The sequence below is a fragment of the Ostrea edulis genome, chromosome 2, assembly GCF_947568905.1.
Source record: "Ostrea edulis chromosome 2, xbOstEdul1.1, whole genome shotgun sequence".
In the NCBI taxonomy this organism is placed as follows: domain Eukaryota; kingdom Metazoa; phylum Mollusca; class Bivalvia; order Ostreida; family Ostreidae; genus Ostrea; species Ostrea edulis.
The window spans coordinates 40,859,984-40,878,326 of record NC_079165.1 but is presented as its reverse complement, the minus strand read 5'-3'; the positions used below and the strand labels follow the sequence as shown (position 1 = coordinate 40,878,326).

The window sequence follows — 18,343 nt, the reverse complement described above, 5'->3', positions numbered from 1 at the left end:
CTGGAATATGCAATATGTGGGTCAGTTTGAATGTGGCCAGGATTGACAATGTGCTGTAACAGAAACAGAGAAAATGCAACAGACCAGGACTTACATGTAAACCTGGGCCCCCTGAATCTCTAGTCAGGTGTTCTACCAACTGAGCTATCTGGCCATCAAACCCAGCTGACCACTACATTCCTCCCTCCTTAAATGTCTTCTCACTTGAAGACATCAACCCAGGATCTTAATCCCCAGGTAGACATTTTCACCTGTCAGTTCCAGGGGCTGGTCACGGCACCAAATATAACAGGAAGAAAGAAAATGAAATGGACCAGACTGGGACTCGCACCCGGGGCTCCTGAATCTCTAGTCAGGTGTTCTAACAACTGAGCTATCTGACCACCAGCGACCGAACCCAGATGACCATGGTATTTTATTAATCTTCACAGACACTGACGGCAAACAAAATATGACTTCCAATTCTTAGAACTTTTTGTTCAAGCTATAATATGTTAACTGTTATGGGCAATGGGCCTATTGTAATTTCCACTCCCTGATGTGTGAAATACTCACTTCAAAGGTCCAAAACTCAATGTTTGAAAACAAATATTTTTAATGTTTTATTACTTGTTTATAGTACATATGTAGCAACATTCATGAAGTTTTCAAACAATCGTTTGAAATTCACAGGTAAGATTGGTAAATTCTAAATTATTTTGACCATACTGGCAAATTTAACAAATGTACACTTTAAAACACTCTTTCAAAATGTTGATCAGGGTTAGGAGCTTGTCTCTGCACTGGCCCAGCGGGCATTCTCTGGCCTAGACGACGTGGTGGTGCCAGAAATTCAAACATGGATGTGGAATGCTGGGACAACATATGAGCAAGTTCACATGGCATTGGATCTGACCAGAAAAAATCATGATTCAAAGCAGTGTCACTATCTATTCGCTTTCCAGGGTCAAGAGTCACCAACTTGTCAATCAAATCTAGTGCATACTGGTCTTTTACATAGACCTTAAGTCTGTCTTTCACTTTGCGTTTTTGACCCTGGGCCAGTTCCATTTGCGTGAACATTTCAAGTTTCTCCACATTTGGCCACACCTCCTTCGTTATGGATCCACATAACTGACTAATCAACTGCAGCTGATGTTGCTCCGTTTTCCCCTGCATTATAGGGGTTCTAGTCCACATCTCTGCCATAATGCATCCTGCTCCCCACAGGTCTATCGGTGGACCATAGTTTCTCTCACCCAGAAGGAGTTCTGGTGGTCGGTACCAGAGAGTCACCACTCTGTTTGTGTATCTATTTTGTTTGTCTTTGCCTGCTGTGCTAAAGGCTCTTGCCAGACCAAAGTCAGCGAGCTTCAAAATTCCATGTTTTGTAATCAGAATATTTGCAGCTTTCATGTCTCTGTGTAAAATCTTGTTGCTGTGGATGAAGTAGAGTCCATTTAAGAGTTGTTGCATGACCTTCTTAATCTCACCGATATTGAATTTCACATTTGCATTGCTCAGAAGTCCAGCAAGATCATGTTCACAGAACTCAAATATCAAATAAAATGTGCTTTTCATTCTGTTGTACGGAGTTGCTGAAAAGAAATAAATTATGAATAACAACAACTTGACTTACAAATTCCCAATGAATATAAGAATGCAAAGGTCTATATAATACATTTATCATCATTCTTATAGATCATATGACAGTATACATCTTACCTCTTGTTCTAGCTATTTCAATCAAATCGACAACATTTTCATGCCTCAGCAACTGCAGTATTTTGATTTCCCTCAAGGCTGTTATAGGGAACTGAAATGAAGAATTTACTTACTGGATTTCAATCATCAGTAGGAGAGCAGTTTGATGTCTACAGTATGACACACTATGTACACAAATGTAAACACCTGTGGCATTTAGGTAGCTCATTGTACTTTTAAATTCATTTTCATATCAAGCGATGTTCCAGTTTTGAGTTAGTTATTGAGTAAAGTTAGTTCAACATACCCCCTCTTTTTCATTTTCCATTAACACCTTCTTCATTGCTACAAGTTGTCTTGTTTGACGGTTCCGTGCTTTAAAAACTTCTCTACAATGAAACGGAGAATAAATACATCTGCAACAACTTTCTTAATGATAATCTTCCCTCTGGGAGAGTGAGAACAGAGTTCCAGTTGTTATGAATGTATCCATAGTATCAATTTAATAATGTGTTTGAACCTCGGAAATATGGGATTTACTGTTGCCAGATCATTGGAAATGAAAATAAAGAAGTATTGACAATAATTTCCTCAAGACTAGTTAAAGATAATAAAATTTTATAAAAGCAATTCATAAGATCATCTTTCAAACATTATTCAAAGGAACTATCTCAAGGTAAGATGATGTGTTTCAATTCTTGTTTGATTTAATGCAGTATGCAGAATTAAGGCTTGACTGACAGCCCAAACCAATAAACAAATTACTTTTCCAAATTGAAATAAAATGAGTTGTTTGTACTAAATGTTAAGACTTTATGTGACTAAATGAGTTTCTTGCTGATTTATTGCATCATAAACAGAAAAAAATATATGATACTTTCAAATAAATATGAAATTCTTAAAATCTATATTATATAAATAGATATAAAATAAAGCTTCATCTATCAAAATGAATTTTAAACATAACCAACAACCAACCTTCTGATAGTACAAAAATATAGAAATATTAAATGTGGTAGATTAACAAGAGCAAGTCCAATGATAAATCAAGAGGAATCAAAGAACAAGAGAACCATGGGCCACATCACTCACCTGAGTCATGTTGGCGCTGTCATTGTTCAAAGTCATACCAAGGCACTAACAATGTCTTGTCATAAAGAATATACACACAAAATATGAAAGTTCTACCTTGAATAGTTCAGGAGATATTAAATAGTCAAACTCAAAGGTCAAAAGATCAAACACCATTCTATCACAAAGTCTTGCCATAAAGGATCTCTACACAAAATATGAAAGCCCTACCTAAAATAGTTCATGGTAAACTTAATAGATTATGGTTTTTTTAAAAGTAGGTCAAACACAGAGTTCAAAGTCACAAGGTCAAAGGACATGATATGAAATAAAAGGTCTTGTCGTAAGAAATTTCTGTACAAGTTATGAAGGATACACCTTAGTTCATTTGAAATGTGAAAAGTTTACAGACGGACAACGGGTGATCAGTAAAGCTACAGACCCTGAAACGTGCTACTACACCTTAAAAACGAACCGAACCGTTCCGTGCAAGAAACGAACTGTACCGTTCAAGAAACGTACCGTACCGTGCAAAAAACGAACCGTACCGTTCAAGAAGCGTACCGTACCGTGCAAGAAACGAACCGTACCGTTCAAGAAACGAACCGTACCGTTCAGAAAGCGTGCAGGATAATATTATGCAAACCCCACCCCCAAAAGCCCGAAATCGTACCGTACCGTGCAGAAAGCGTGCAATTTATGTCACGTGACCTACTTTTTCAGCCACAGTATATTATTTTCACAATGGCGCCCGATGGGAAAGGAGGTCGTAGACTATCGCTGGCTATTCGAAGCATTATCCTCAAACATCACGAAGCTGGGTTATCAACTGTGAAAATCACCGAGATGCTTAAAACATCTTTGATATTCTTTTTTTTTTTAAATTACTTTCCGTAAATGTCACATTGTTTCAGTGCATATATGTGTATGTATGTTATCAACAAGTACCCAAGTTTTGACTGAATTATGCATAAAAATTCGTTTTATACTGTGAACTGTTAACAGAAATAGACGTCAGATCACTGCACGGATTTTGCATGCATGCTTCTGCAGCCAGTCCTGTGTACTGTGGATGTATATTTCACTTGCAGACTTTTAAAGAGTGAACCAAGGGGCATTTCGTTGTTTTAACGGAATTTCTGTTTCAATCAATTCTTTTAAATTCAAGGGTGAAGTTAACTGCAATACTGTAATAGTACTTACAAGTAGCCTATTTAATTTCTTCATATAATCAGGGACGTCGACGTCCCTGATAATGCTACTACACGTATGGCACAGGGCTTGCCGTAAGAAGATGAAATTGATATTTGTAGCGTTAATGTATTCAATATGTACTTTCCTACGTACAGTGTCTGAATCATATGAGAAATTTCTAGACCGATTAGAAAAATTGTCACGTTCTACACTGTAATATTTTCATTACTTTATTAGCAATAATTTTGACATATCTTTTTCTCTTCTACATTGATAACGACCCATATAGATAGATGTAGATTGGCGGATTTATTATATACACTAATAAACAATTTTTAATTACATCGACAGAGAAATAAATAGATACATACATGTGTAAAAGAATGTAAACAAGTTAAATTGATGCAAAGCATCAAATCGGCCGCAAAAAATTATTCATTTCAGCATTTTCAAGTATTTCAACAATATATAGAAAAGGTATATGAAACATTTTTATTGCAAACTACACACTTGCCTTACTTTTCTGTTAATTTTTTTAAATTCAATTTTCAGTGATCAAAAATAAAGTCAGGGAAATGAAAATCGGACTTCGCGTGATAAAGGATAGGAATATATATTATATGTATTATCATCATTTTATTTGATTCAAAGACAAATGCAACAGATATCTAACATTATTAATTATGAATGACTGAATGCTGACAAAAAAGGACGTACAAACTTCACGTGCAGATATCCTGGATCTTTCATAATGCCGATGATAAATCACAATAAATGTGAAGTGCAGAAAATAATCATTGTGTCATTTGCGACTTTAGTGTATTCAAAACAAAATTCACTTCTTCTTAAAAACTTTTCCAATTTAGGCACTGTAATTTATATCCGGAAACTTAATACGCTTTGTTTTTACACTTACGCACGCCCATGTCGGGGAGCAGTTCATGTAACAACTTTTTATAAAATCGTAAATTAATAAATGTCTGATGAGAAATGAAAAACAAATTGAAACGTAATAACAACCATTAAGACTTAGACTTAAGCAAATTCTAAAAACTTTTATTCATAACTTTTATGTACGTTATCAATATGGAATTATTCCATCGAAGCAATCAAAAATAACGTCTCATTTCCCCATGTGCACATTCTAACACAACCACAAATCCTGCAGCCGATAATCAAAGAGCCGAATAAGACCGATCGAGTGAAAACAAACTATCGAAACGTACAATTTATACGAAGTAAAAGCGTTCAGGCCACGCCCACCTCATTAATAAAACGTGCAAACCGTTCACAAAGCGTGCAGCTATTTTTAGCAAACCGTACCGTGCAAGAAGCGAACCGTACCGTTCAAGAAGCGTACCGTACCGTGCAAGAAACGAACCGTACCGTTCAAGAAACGAACCGTACCGTTCAGAAAACGAACCGTACCGTTCATAAAGCGTACCGAACCGTACCGTGCAACTGGTGTAGTAGCACGTTTCAGGGTCTGTATTTTGAGCTTTCAAGCTCAGGTGAGTTGAAAACAGAAAAAATATGAGTGGACAATGAGACCTAATCCTTGCAGGAAAACTGGCATGTAGGACTCACATGACTGAAATATGAAGATGTAGTATAACACGTGCAGTGTAGGGAACATTACAAATATTGATCAGACGTAATGTCTGGCATCCATGGGGTCTCTCATGAATTATAGTGTGTGTGTGTGTATTTCATTATTATTAATATTATTTTAATATGCCCTGAAACTGATGTTTATTCTTATCTAGCATATTTATGGTATCTTGTGTTTTCATATGTTTTATAATTATGTACAATCGGGCTACGGACTGTTTACATGTGATAACGCCTTTTATATTATTGCTTTTTAATGTTTTATTTATTTTCTATGTATTTTGTGTAAAGCATTCTGTTGTAAGGTATATATGCATTGTAAAGCACCTTTGAGCGTATATAGTGTATGAAAAGGGTGCTATATAAATATGGTATTATTATTTATTATTATTATGCATATGTACTCGCACAGAATGTGTGTGTGTTTGGAAGGGAGGGGGGGCTACATGTTGCTACACGTAATTTATGATTATTTATGTCATTTCATAGCGGTCAGTTGTTTTAATGACTCAAGAAAACCTCAATAAGTGAAAATCCACATACTGCAGAGGAAATAAACTTGTTTTGGTTGTATCTCCACTACCAAACATCAGAAATTTAAAAAAAAATCAAAATTTTCTAGGTCCAATATCCATATTGATGGAAAAAAATTTTTTTTTAAAGCTACAGATACAAGGCCAACGTAGAGAAATACGATTTTTAACTGGGAGATGGCGGACAAGGGACGTAACTTGTGCAAAGTGTTGATACCTGTATTGATATCAGAGATTGTGAGCAACGATGATTCAGACATGGAAAATTAGCCAGAACATTTAGAAATTACAAAATCATACTGAAAATAGATGGAGAATATTGTTACACATAGTGATGGGCAATCAGGGGGGTGGGGGGGGGGGGGGGGGGGGGGAAATTAATCGATGATCGAATTAATCGGATGCACCTTTTCGATTGATTAATCAGAAAATAATCGAATTTTATTCTTTTCAAATTCATGCGCATATATATATTAACTTTACTTTATTTTTTACCCTCAATATTAAGTTAATTAGAATTAGATTGATTGTATCTTGTTTAACATCTCTCTCGAGAATTTTTCACTCGTATGAAAATCATAAGAAATTTGAAGTTAATAATCACATACTTTCGATTTTGTTTTACCGGGATAGGGATAAATCTTTCGACTTTTGTTGTCATTCTTAATGGATCCAGGTTAGAATAGAGCCTCATTAGGCTACCCCTTGCTTGTTGTAAGAAGCAAAATCCGAGGCCCTGTGTCACAGCAGGTGTGACACGATAAAGATCCCTCCCTGCTCAAAGACTGTAAACGTCGAGCACAGGTCTAAATTTTTCAGCCCTTAACCGGCAATGGTGACGTCTCCATATGAGTGAAATATTCTCAAGAGGGACGTTAAAACAATATTCAATCTTATCGGACGATTCAGCTTCGTCAGCCATTTTTGATTTTAGTTAAATTGCAGCAGGAATATTCGTATTATTAAAAAAAAGTACCGATGTCGACAATTTTTGATTTTCAAAGTGACTATCGATTATTCACATCGTTTCAGTTATAGCCATTAGCGACCGACAATCGAAAGTCGGTGATGATCGATACATCACTAGTTACACATGTTTAAATCTGTCATAATTGTTAACTGAAAATAAACGAAGCTAAAAACAAAATTAATGCTGTTAAATTGTAGTTTTACTTTAATAGTCTGGTAGTTTTAATGTGAAGCAGGAATGAATTTATATGCATATTATTTATGTTTAATTTTATATGTTTACCTGTCTCTGATATTGTACCATACTGAACATTCATTTAGGTGTTTATTTACATGTGAGTCTTATTTGACAGTTCCTGCATATACCCATGTGTTCAATCATCATAACAATCTTTAACTTTAATTCTCATTGGATAATTATCCAGAAGTACATAATTTAACCTAGTTCATACACTCTGACAGTAATATATTGAAAGTTATGATTTTCTATTGCCCCAATTTAGTATAAATAACCTGATTTTTGTTAGTCAGTTGGGGGGACTTAGCAGGGTTTGAAATTAACAGTCACCCACTCTCCATTTGCAACTAAATTTCCGCGTGGGCGAATTAAAATTATGGTTCAAGTTGCCCACATGGCGGTTAGAAAATTTACGAAATAAATATTTGCTTTTCAATTTTGTTAGATCATTTTGGGTTTTTTTCCTTTAGAAAAAGTTTGTTATCTGCAAAGTGCTTCATAATTACAGTGGAACCCCGTTATTACGTTCCCCCTTTATTACGTTAGTCCGCATATTACGTTGGAATTTCAAAGCACAAAACCATTTCTTAACAAACCTATATAAAATAGACCTCGTTATTACGTTGTCCTAAAATGCCGAGTCTCGGTATTACGTTGTAAAAATTCCGACAAAAACGTAATAAACCCCTAATTATTCAATAGTGATTCTCACAATAATAAGCCATTCACACCTTGACTGCCTGAGCCAGTCACCACGTAAATTTCCTGGTCTGTTTGGGGATTAGAGACGCTTGACTGATCACGCTTCGATAGATCTAGCGACATCAATACAGGTGAATACCCCGTATAGAAGCCAGTGATAAACAATTAAATAATGTTTATTTAGAAATTGTACTCTATGAAATTTACTTCATTTTTCATATTTTGATAATCAAAGAAATAATTTCTCAACCGCCTGCGTGTTGATGCGCACGTGATTTTAGTGCCATCATTTAGCGTTATAAATGAAATCTTCGTGCATCATTATATGATTACCTTCGCTATTAAAACTCTATTCACGGAAAGCTTTGGTACCAAACAAGAAAGACAAGATTTATCGTAGCAATGTTACAACTGCTTGGACATAGGTGACTTAAGGTGTTCAATTAAAAAAATTGTTCGTTGTTTGGACATGCAGCTTGGGTGTTCGTAACTCTCGTCCATACATACACCTATCTATCGGCCGATTCGTGCACGGCATTTACCTCAGTGAATATTTTAAAATCCCTTGATGCACACGTGATTTTAGTGCCATCATTTAGCGTTATAAATGAAATCTTCGTGCATCATTATATTTTTTTTTTATGTGGATTGCGCTTAAATTGTTCTCCGTGCATGTTTATCGTTGGTGAGAAGTGTGTAAGTGTTGGGTATCGTGTGTGTTTTGTGTCTATAGTTTTGTTGTTTTTTGGGTGGGATTTTTTATTGTGTTGTGTATTGTGTAATTAGAGAACTTAATAAAAACGATGTTTTGTTATTTTTTAAATACAAATGTTGAATACGAACCGGAACGAGTTATTGAGAGAAATTTACATGAACGCATTGTTTTAAAGTTGAACAAAATGGCGGTCCAAACGAATGCAGAAAAAGCAACGTTTATCAAAACATCCTTATGTATCCTACACCGAAATAAAGAAAAGGGATAAGAACATGAAGAATTACGGACATTAAAGATAAGATGTAAATAAAACAAAGTATCAGTCTTTTAAACAAAGAAACAGTAAAGATATATTCACACACCCCTTCACGGAGTACCAACGGACGATATACAATCACCAAATGATATTTTAACTGGGAATGTTTATTACGTTGCCCCCGGTATTACGTTATTTTATCGTGACAAAATGGAAAACGTAATAACGGGGTTCCACTGTATTATAACTTTTAGAATCACTTCTCTGCAAAGCATCTAATGATTTTGAATTACCGACAATATGGCAATTTATAAATGCAGGGGTCAGTGAACCCAAGAAGCAAAAAATACAGATAGAAATGAGTATCTGGGGGATTACAATAAGACATAAAGACAACAGAAGTTGTTCAAATCATGGAAGACCAACCAACTGTGGGTAGAAAATGCGGACGCGGATGTGACTTATTCGTAGTGTGAGTTAATACTTGATGAGGTTCTTTGGGGAAAAGGCTGGGAAACAAACATGCTTGTCACATGCATGGGGCATGTGGTGTCGTGTTGTGGTCGATTGGTCTTCCATGATTCCAAACTTCCTTTATCTTTTTGTCTTATCGTATTCATCATGAATCTCTTTCTGTAATACCATCAAATGTCACAGGGTCCCAATCGTTACCGGTTGCATGTCATATTTAAACCAAACATCAAAACATGAAAATAAAAGGTGTTCTAGTCAGCATGATCAGTGTGCGACTAAATTTTGATGTTGGCCCTATAATTATAAGGTTCAGTAGCCCACATGGCCGGCAAAGTTTTCAAGTTAGTTTCAAACCCCGCGTTATGCCATGTAGATACTTGCTTACTTAAGGGTTAGCATTGTAGGTAATCCTAATATTCGCCTATTAGCATGGACTTGTCTAGTCTGGTCTTGAATTCCAGGATGGTCTTCGCATTGATCACTACTAGTGGTAGTCTATTCCACTGATTAACCACACGTTGACTAAAGAATTTCTTTTAATAATTAAATTAAACGTCTGGTCGTGTTTTTAATTCAACTCTGAATGTTCGATCTGTCAATAAGATTGTTCTACTTCTCACAATAGAATCATAAAATAACGTGAATAATATACTTTTCGACTCTTGGGAAATTTCTTACCCAAAAGTTCCCTGGCCAATTTTGGCTAGTTTCTCATATTTGTTGGCGTCCGGACAGTAAGGAAATTCCATGTCCTCTAATTTTGCACTATAGCTAGAAGATCCGCTCCCCGAGTAATGCGAACCCCCTCCACTAGCACCGCTATAGTTCTGTGAAGATGATGAGCTCGTGCTCGAGGACCCTTGTCCATGTTGTTGCATGATGCCTTTTTTTTTCTTTACCGGAAGTGAGACACGTGCGTTCTACGTCAGGTACGCTATGGCGTATAACAATAATAAAAAAAAAACCAACTAACAAAACTCTTCTTTTCTTTCATAGGAAAGTATATCAAATACGCCAATTCTATTTTGAAGTGTCGTTTGTTATGATAAAATTATACAATTTCATGCATAATTTATTAAATCATATTATTTATATTGTTGTAAGGGATTTCTATGACGTTTTACACACGGTTAACATTGTGATTAAGAATGCCAAAAGTAGTTTCTCGCAGTGTTGTTTGCACAGATGTCAAAGATCAAGAAGAATACCAGGGAGAGAAACCTCTTTACGTATATTATTGTATATGTGGACAGATATCACTAATCTTAGGTTTGTAAACATACAGCGGTCAGTATGATCAGCCTTGTTTGCATATAGAATTACTGGATCTCATTTATAACTGAACTGACATTAAAATTTCTGCTGACCACTAGAAATACCACAGTTAAGCATTGTAAACATTTAAAATGGAAAATAATTTTTTTTTTTAATTTAAAAAATTAACTTCAAATTGTGTCCATGTCCCTTTAACAGTTTAAAAGTTATCATTTTTTTGGGGTTGCTTTGAGTTTCTTTTTTCCATATTCTCTTGTTTTTCACTTCACCGCTTTTTGCTTTCAAAACATTTTGAAGGTCAAGGATATATTCTCACTTGCTAAAACAATTTTTAATATATGTGTTAAAAGTAACGATTGTTATTATATTATAGGGACAAGGTAATTGAAAGAAAAGTAAACTTGGCTCTAGTTTATTTATCTATTATTTCTATTCAGAACAGTTTATTAGTAGTCTGCAATCAAAATCAGTGTGTAAGATGGTATGAAACATGTCAGACAACATTTTTCCCCAGTGTTTGAAATTGGTTTAAAACTTGGTATAGACCACGGGCTATGCCAAAACAAGATGACATAGACCTCATCAGATTGGCATAGACCGCAATATTGAAAAAGATAACACAAATTTAAAACATTGTTATTTTCTTCTAATGTACTTAAAAAGCATATTTGCTTTCCATTTCCATAACAATGTACTCCTTTCCTCATGACATTTATCAGACGTCAACTTTTTTGGATTATAAACTCTATCAGTTGTCTATTGCTTTAAACCTAGAAAAATGGTGTAGACAATTTGGTCTATCTCAATTACAATTGTAATAGACCAGTGTCATTTGACATAGACTCGGTCTATGGTTAATTTCGAACACTGTTCCCCAATTACAGGTGGTATTGGTAAATTAGATCATTATAACGACCATAAAATTTGCGAAATCCTGACTTTAATTTAGACTGTTGAAATCCCTGTAACATCAACTTATTCGTCAGTAACCTGCCTCAATTTAAAAACTGACAATACTCAGAACAAGCGCTTGTGTATCGAATCTAACGTTACTTGTTAAGTCACACACTCTGGCCTGGATTCTGGTCCAATGTCATTTAGTGCTGACTGTTAAAGCAAACTGGTTGTTTCATCAAAATCATGGAAGCAAATGAGTTTGTTTTACATGCAATATGAATTGATTATGATACACGGACATGATTTTCTTGTATTTATTTCTTTGTCATGTTATCAAATTGTGAGGGATTGTATATTTAGAAATGAAATACTGTAAAAAGTACTAGTATGGCTCCTTTTTTATGTTGTCAAAGTGAAACCAAATGTCATGTTAATGTAAGAATTTATGTGCCTAACTCTATTGTAAAAGTACTTCCAGAATTTCATTTGACTTTTCTGGTATTCCTTTACTTCTAGATTTGCTGTGATTGTAGTTTTCACTCTGAATTGAATTTGGAGGGTTTCAGTTTTCTGTAACAATCTCTTTCTCTGTAACATGTATACCTTGGTATGTCCCTGAATAAGAGTCTCTGTAGTCATCTTCTCCATCATTATTTCCTTCTTGGAATTTATTTTGTGTCAGAGTCTTAGTCTCCTGTATAATTTTTCATTATTCACCAGTAGTGGAGCTGATCCTTTCATATGATATTCATATTGGTTTCTTTATCGATTCTGTTAATTTCAAGTTGTTTTAAAATGAATTGCTTAGACTTTTTGTTCAGAATAAACTCATCATTTGTTTATGACATCTTTGATGATCTTTTTTCATTCTGATTCAGTTTTTCAGAACATTTACCTTCCTAGTAAGCATGACCATGTGCTTTTGTGTTAACTCAATTGCATTCTTCTGCAAGATCTTCATAATTAATTCTTTTGTGGTGAATAGTTGTTCAAGAGGCTTCTCCCAACTAACAATTGGTTATGACACCAAATATCATGAATGAATAAATTGTCATGGTTGAAACTTTACTTCAAATGAACCCACTTCTGCATTTTATAGTGACTACACTTATTGTGTCGCCTGCGTTACACGCAGTGGCGACATATAGGGATCACTATCCGTCATCCTGCGTCATCGTCTGGCGTCGTCGTCACAAAAAATTTCTGTCACAGTTTTCTCAAGAACCACATGGGGCAACTCCCTGATATTTGGCACAGAGCATCAGTGTGGCCAACTGTATTGTGTAAGACATTTTCGAATCTGTCGCTTATCAACTTCCTGTTTGCCGGGACTTAGAATTTTTTACAGCAAAAAAATTTTTTGCTGAAGATTTTATTTTATGATTAACTGAAGGACAGTATTTTTATGTACAAAAGGACAGTATTTGTAATTCCCATACTGAAGGACAGTATATGTGATTTCAGAACAGCACTAATTATGATTTTTCTTGAAAAACAGTAAATTGAATATATAAAAAGACAACAAGACTAAGCAGTAAACCCTACAGATAATTACTTATGGTTATTACCATTGTCTTGAAGAGCACAGTAACAGGTTGATACATATTTTCAAACATATGTTTTCATTCAGTCTACATTTAATAAATGTCTTAATTTCAAACAGATTCTCCCACAAATTCCATTGCATAATAATGTCTCATCTTTCAATTTCAATTAAGTTATCGTTAAAGAATGTTTAGTAATTCTCAAAACCTTTAAAAGGAGTATTAAACTGACAAAAACCATTTGAATAATTTACTTTTTCAACATTATACGTGATATATTACATATAGAATGAACTAGCAGGCGACACATGTCTTCCGGGGAAGACTTAATACTGCGTTTAGATTAAAGTCTAGTTTAAACATGATCATGTCATGGTAACTGCATCTTATTTTCCAAAATATGATAATAACATAGTATCTATTATGCCTTTATTAAATGAAATGGATACAGATGTACAATGTATTCACAACACACAGTAATCTCTTTTTACAACAATATTTCTTGACAGGATTATAGCAGTTTTCTTTCTGTTTTTGTATTAAACATTCTTAAACGATGTGTTTTTGTAGATTGTCCTATTGATAAACTTCCCATGAGGAGAAGAGATAATGCCAGAGTGATTGACAGTCAGAAGCATGCTCACAGACTCACTTGTGATCCAGATGATATCGTTTACTTAAAAAAGTATTCAGCTATTTATGCTAAACTACAACTTCATTATACCCCATTCAAGTATGATGGAAGTCTGGTTCTCTTAGAAATCCAAGCAAAATACTGTTACAATCTGTAGAGATCCATTGTAGAAGGCATGCATTATCTCTCAGTAAATACTGTTACAATCTGTAGAGATCCATTGTAGAAGGCATGCATTATCTCTCAGTAAATACTGTTACAATCTGTAGAGATCCATTGTAGAAGGCATGCATTATCTCTCAGTAAATACTGTTACAATCTGTAGAGATCCATTGTAGAAGGCATGCATTATCTCTCAGTAAATACTGTTACAATCTGTAGAGATCCATTGTAGAAGGCATGTATTATCTCTCAGTGTGATGACCTATGTATTTTATTTGATAATTTGTTAGTTTTAACTCTAATGAATGGAAATAAATACACATTTCAAACTTGTATCAGATAAAACTGCGAGAATGGAGTTACCTTAATTGTTTGACTGTAACAACACATAGATGTAGTATGATATAATACCACTAATAAGTAATACGTAATTATGATTTAAGTACATGTGCATAATATTTTAATTGAAAAAAAAAATAATCATTTGGGTAATGCGTAATATATACTCTTTAGATTTAGAATTGTAAATACTAGTACCGTCACATGTGTACCAATTGAAAATATGCTGATCTTTGTAATATAAGCTTTGCTTTTACAGGCCTGAGGGCATAGAGAAACAGTACAGACAAAAGTGCAAAAGGTTAGAAAAATCTTTGGTTATTGGTTTTTGTTCATTTTCACAGATATTGTCACACGCTTGCATTGTTTATATGTCCCCCATAATACATACAACAAAGTCATTTATTTCTTTACTTTCATATTTATTAAGGTATTCAATGTATATCGATCACACTTCATATCTAATAAATGGATGGTGGGAATTTTGTAATCACAGTATAATTTTGAAGAGGAAGGAATGTTAATAAAAAATAATCCACCATAGCAATTTACAAATTTTGATAGCTGCTTGATTTATTTCATCTAGAATTACTTTGAAGTCTATGGGAAGAGCATGCTTTATTAGAATGTTTAAAAAGAAATAACATTTTCATACAAATCTCTTCGTAAAAAGTTACATATATACTTTCTCTTTATCAAAGTGTAAAATAGAAATAATCATTTTAATATTGCACATTTATTTAGAAAATTCAATTTTTCTTATTTTTTCCAAGGGTGGATAACTCTTCCAAAAGAGTCTCAAGTGCAAAAAGATCGGCTTCTAATCATTTACCTTTCATTTAAATTTTATCTACTTCACTTTAATCATTATTTGACAATGAGCATTTATTTTGATTTAAATAATTCAAAATTGTTCAATCTCCTTTCATTATACATTGAATATCTTAAATGAGGAAGGTTAAGATTTATATTCTCTGAATGACTTTGTGTACCAAGCAAACCTATATGAGGATATATAAATATTGAACTAGCAAGGATTATTATTGACAAAACATTGGTGAAAGTAGTTGAAAGATAAAAACAATGTGTTGTAGCTGAACATTGTTACATGAAAGGCGAAGACAACGAACAGTGATCAATCTCATATGAACTTACTTTGAATTCTTGACAGATGTGTTGTAGGTGAGCATTGTTACATGAAGGCGAAGACAATGAACAGTGATCAATCTCATATGAACTTACTTTGAATTCTTGACAGATGTGGATTATGGTTATATTACCATCACCAAGGAAACAGTGGTGTTATGTTTGTAGTGGAAGGAGCTCTCAAGAGGGACTCAGCAAAGACAGATGTGTACAGCCAGATATCAGAACCTAAAAAGGTAACATTTCAAAAGTGTGGAGCCTCAAAATAATTCCACAGGGTTTATCAAACGAAAAATTGCCACAGGTGTAAAAATTTGTATCAATTTTTGTGAAACATTAAGCTCAATAGATTTTTAATGTTACAGTTTTAATATGTGACTCTGATTTTTTAATGTTACAATTTTAATAGGTGACACTGACCAAGCATACAAAGAACATGGGAAAATTCAGTTCTGTCACAGTCTCAACAGTAGATGAAGAAGAGGATGAAATTGAAGCCGTAAGTAATGACTTCTTTTTCAAAGTCTGTAGGGTTTTTTCAAGAGTATCTTAAAGTAAGAGGAACTAAAAAAAAAGGCCAAGAAATTGTGATAAAGAAATATGAAAATACATGTAGAGGTTTAAGGTCTTTTCCAGATTCACTGGTCCAGTGAAAATTTCTTAATCGACAAAAGATTGAAAATATAAACTTTTATGGAATTTCATTTAAATTGTTCATGCAAAAATTTATATATTTCACACCACAAGGACTTCATTTCTTTTGGAACTTACCTCTGTTTAAGGCGTGTATACTTGAGCTTTGGAAACTTCAATATATTTAACTGAAACATACTGATGAATCTTTTTCATATGTAATAGCATAGAGTCTCTAAATGAAAGGTGGAGTTTACAAATAATAACAATACATGCTACAAGATTCAAATTTTTGCATATAAACAGTACTTACACTCATTACTTCACTAGCACATGTAATAAGTGCTATATGGTAAACAGCTGCTTAATTTTAAAACTTCCAACAACACATATTTTATACTTCAATCACATCTCAACAGTACATGTATTAAATCAGTTTGAAAATTGGAGATTATTAATTCAAAAGTTTGCACTGTAGAGAGAATAGAGAACATTGACTAAAACTGATTGTTGTATTGTAGAGAGGATGGAAAACATTAAGTCAGATTTTGATTTTGTATTGTAGAAAGAAATAGCAGATTCATATGCAGCCAATGCTAAAGTGATAGAAAAGCAACTGTTCAGAAAGGGAATGAACAAAAGAAGACAGGAAGAGGTAATATAGTAGTAATGTTTAATCTCGTACATTTATTGTGTATAATGGAGAAATCTAATGAAAAGTTGTCAATAAAATTAACAATGTTTAGGAGAGCAGTGACATATCTATACTTGTAGTACTGCATGGTATGATTTCAAAGTAATGCAAAAATATATCAGAATTTTTATAACTGTAGATTCATTTCTAAATATATGCGAGGAATTCATTATTGTGCAAGTTAGCAAGAAGCACCACTCGCGAAATAAAATTACTCGCTTTTATTCTATATTGCTGAAATACATGAACAAAATAGTTAAATGTTACAATATATTTAATAAATATCACATAAATACTGCTCATTAGTCCATTACCAGCCAATTTTGCCAAAGGGGACTTTATGTATGCACTTCGTCTGTCCATCTGTGAGTCCTGCAAATCAGTTTTCCACCTTTTTTTTTCGTCATGCTTGCAGATACTCATTTGATATTTTGTACATTGCTTTACCGTGACAAGATATAGACCTAGTTTGAATTTATTCCAGTTTTTATTTTTGCTGAGTTATGTCCCATGGACTTAGAAAATTATATGAAATACTCAGTTTTCCACACTTTTATTTCCAATGCTCACAGAAATTGTTCATGAAGTTTGCATTCTATTCTACTGAAAAGATTTTTCTGACTATAGGGAAGTATGTATTGCCATGCAATACTCTCGGAGTGCTCTGATTTTTCTGACTGTAGGGAAGTATGTATTGGCATGCTCTCCGAGTGCTCTTTATTTCTACTTATGGTCTCCTTTCTGTTGGACATAATAAATGTATAATTACCCATAAAATACACTATACTAAGAAGTATCTGGCACATCAAAAAGAAAAATGTGTAATTTTCATTTAAAAGATGCAATATTTGATAAGATGAACCTAAATTTTAGTAAACCCATTTTTTATTTTGATTTTACTTCATTGAATTGTAGGCTGCAGAGGAGGCAAAGAAGAAAGTAAAGGGGACTCTTATTGACAAATGAGGAACAGGAAAATCTCAAAAGCGAGGTCCATAAAAACTGTGCATGACCATCGAGGTCCATGGTAACTGTGATTGACAAGGGAGGCCCATAGTAACTAATGGACAAGTGGAGTGTCTGGTAGCTGTGACTGACATGTGTAAAACCAAAACATTGGAAGAAATATGATGAAGAATGTATGTAATTGACATGATCTGTCAGTGTGTGATTTGTTAGTGTTAAATGAAAGTATGTGAGATAACATGTTACTAAATGTGGTAAAATAAAGAATGTAATAGAAATGGAAATATTGAAACTGAAATATTTTTTCGTTGTAAGAATTGGAAGGGTAATACATGTATGACTGTTTGAGTTTTAAGTTTAACAAAGTTTACTTTCCCACAATTTACTGCATGGGGGTCATCTGATGGTCAGGATCAATTTACTTATATATTTTGGTCAAATGGTTCTTCTGTTATCAATATGACAAGTATTTCTGTATGCATGCTAAAAAACCCTGAAAATTGAATGGGGTCATGTACTTATAGTCATGACCAATTGAAGTTTGATGACTATTTGGAGTCTATAATAAACCGATGAAGTATTAAAGATCTACTGAGCAACTAATGCA

The 18,343-nt window shown here is 33.9% G+C and overlaps 2 protein-coding genes across 2 annotated transcripts; one reads left to right on the top strand and one right to left on the bottom strand.

Annotated features, from left to right (window-relative positions):
• Nucleotides 1-589: 589 nt before the first annotated feature.
• LOC125678474 (cyclin-dependent kinase 9-like) lies at nucleotides 590-14,389 on the bottom strand. The gene is made up of 5 exons (XM_048916946.2): nucleotides 14,373-14,389; nucleotides 10,125-10,380; nucleotides 1,991-2,072; nucleotides 1,705-1,795; nucleotides 590-1,577 (listed from the first exon to the last, which is right to left on the bottom strand). Exons 2-5 carry the CDS (start codon nucleotides 10,322-10,324, stop codon nucleotides 733-735), a joined length of 1,218 nt encoding a protein of 405 aa, XP_048772903.2. The 5' UTR covers nucleotides 10,325-10,380; nucleotides 14,373-14,389; the 3' UTR covers nucleotides 590-732.
• On the top strand, nucleotides 10,538-18,020 carry LOC125681740 (STING ER exit protein-like). The gene is made up of 7 exons (XM_048921940.2): nucleotides 10,538-10,715; nucleotides 13,733-13,847; nucleotides 14,557-14,598; nucleotides 15,556-15,679; nucleotides 15,853-15,942; nucleotides 16,642-16,731; nucleotides 17,686-18,020. Exons 1-7 carry the CDS (start codon nucleotides 10,595-10,597, stop codon nucleotides 17,734-17,736), a joined length of 633 nt encoding a protein of 210 aa, XP_048777897.2. The 5' UTR covers nucleotides 10,538-10,594; the 3' UTR covers nucleotides 17,737-18,020.
• The last annotated feature ends 323 nt before the right edge of the window (nucleotides 18,021-18,343 follow it).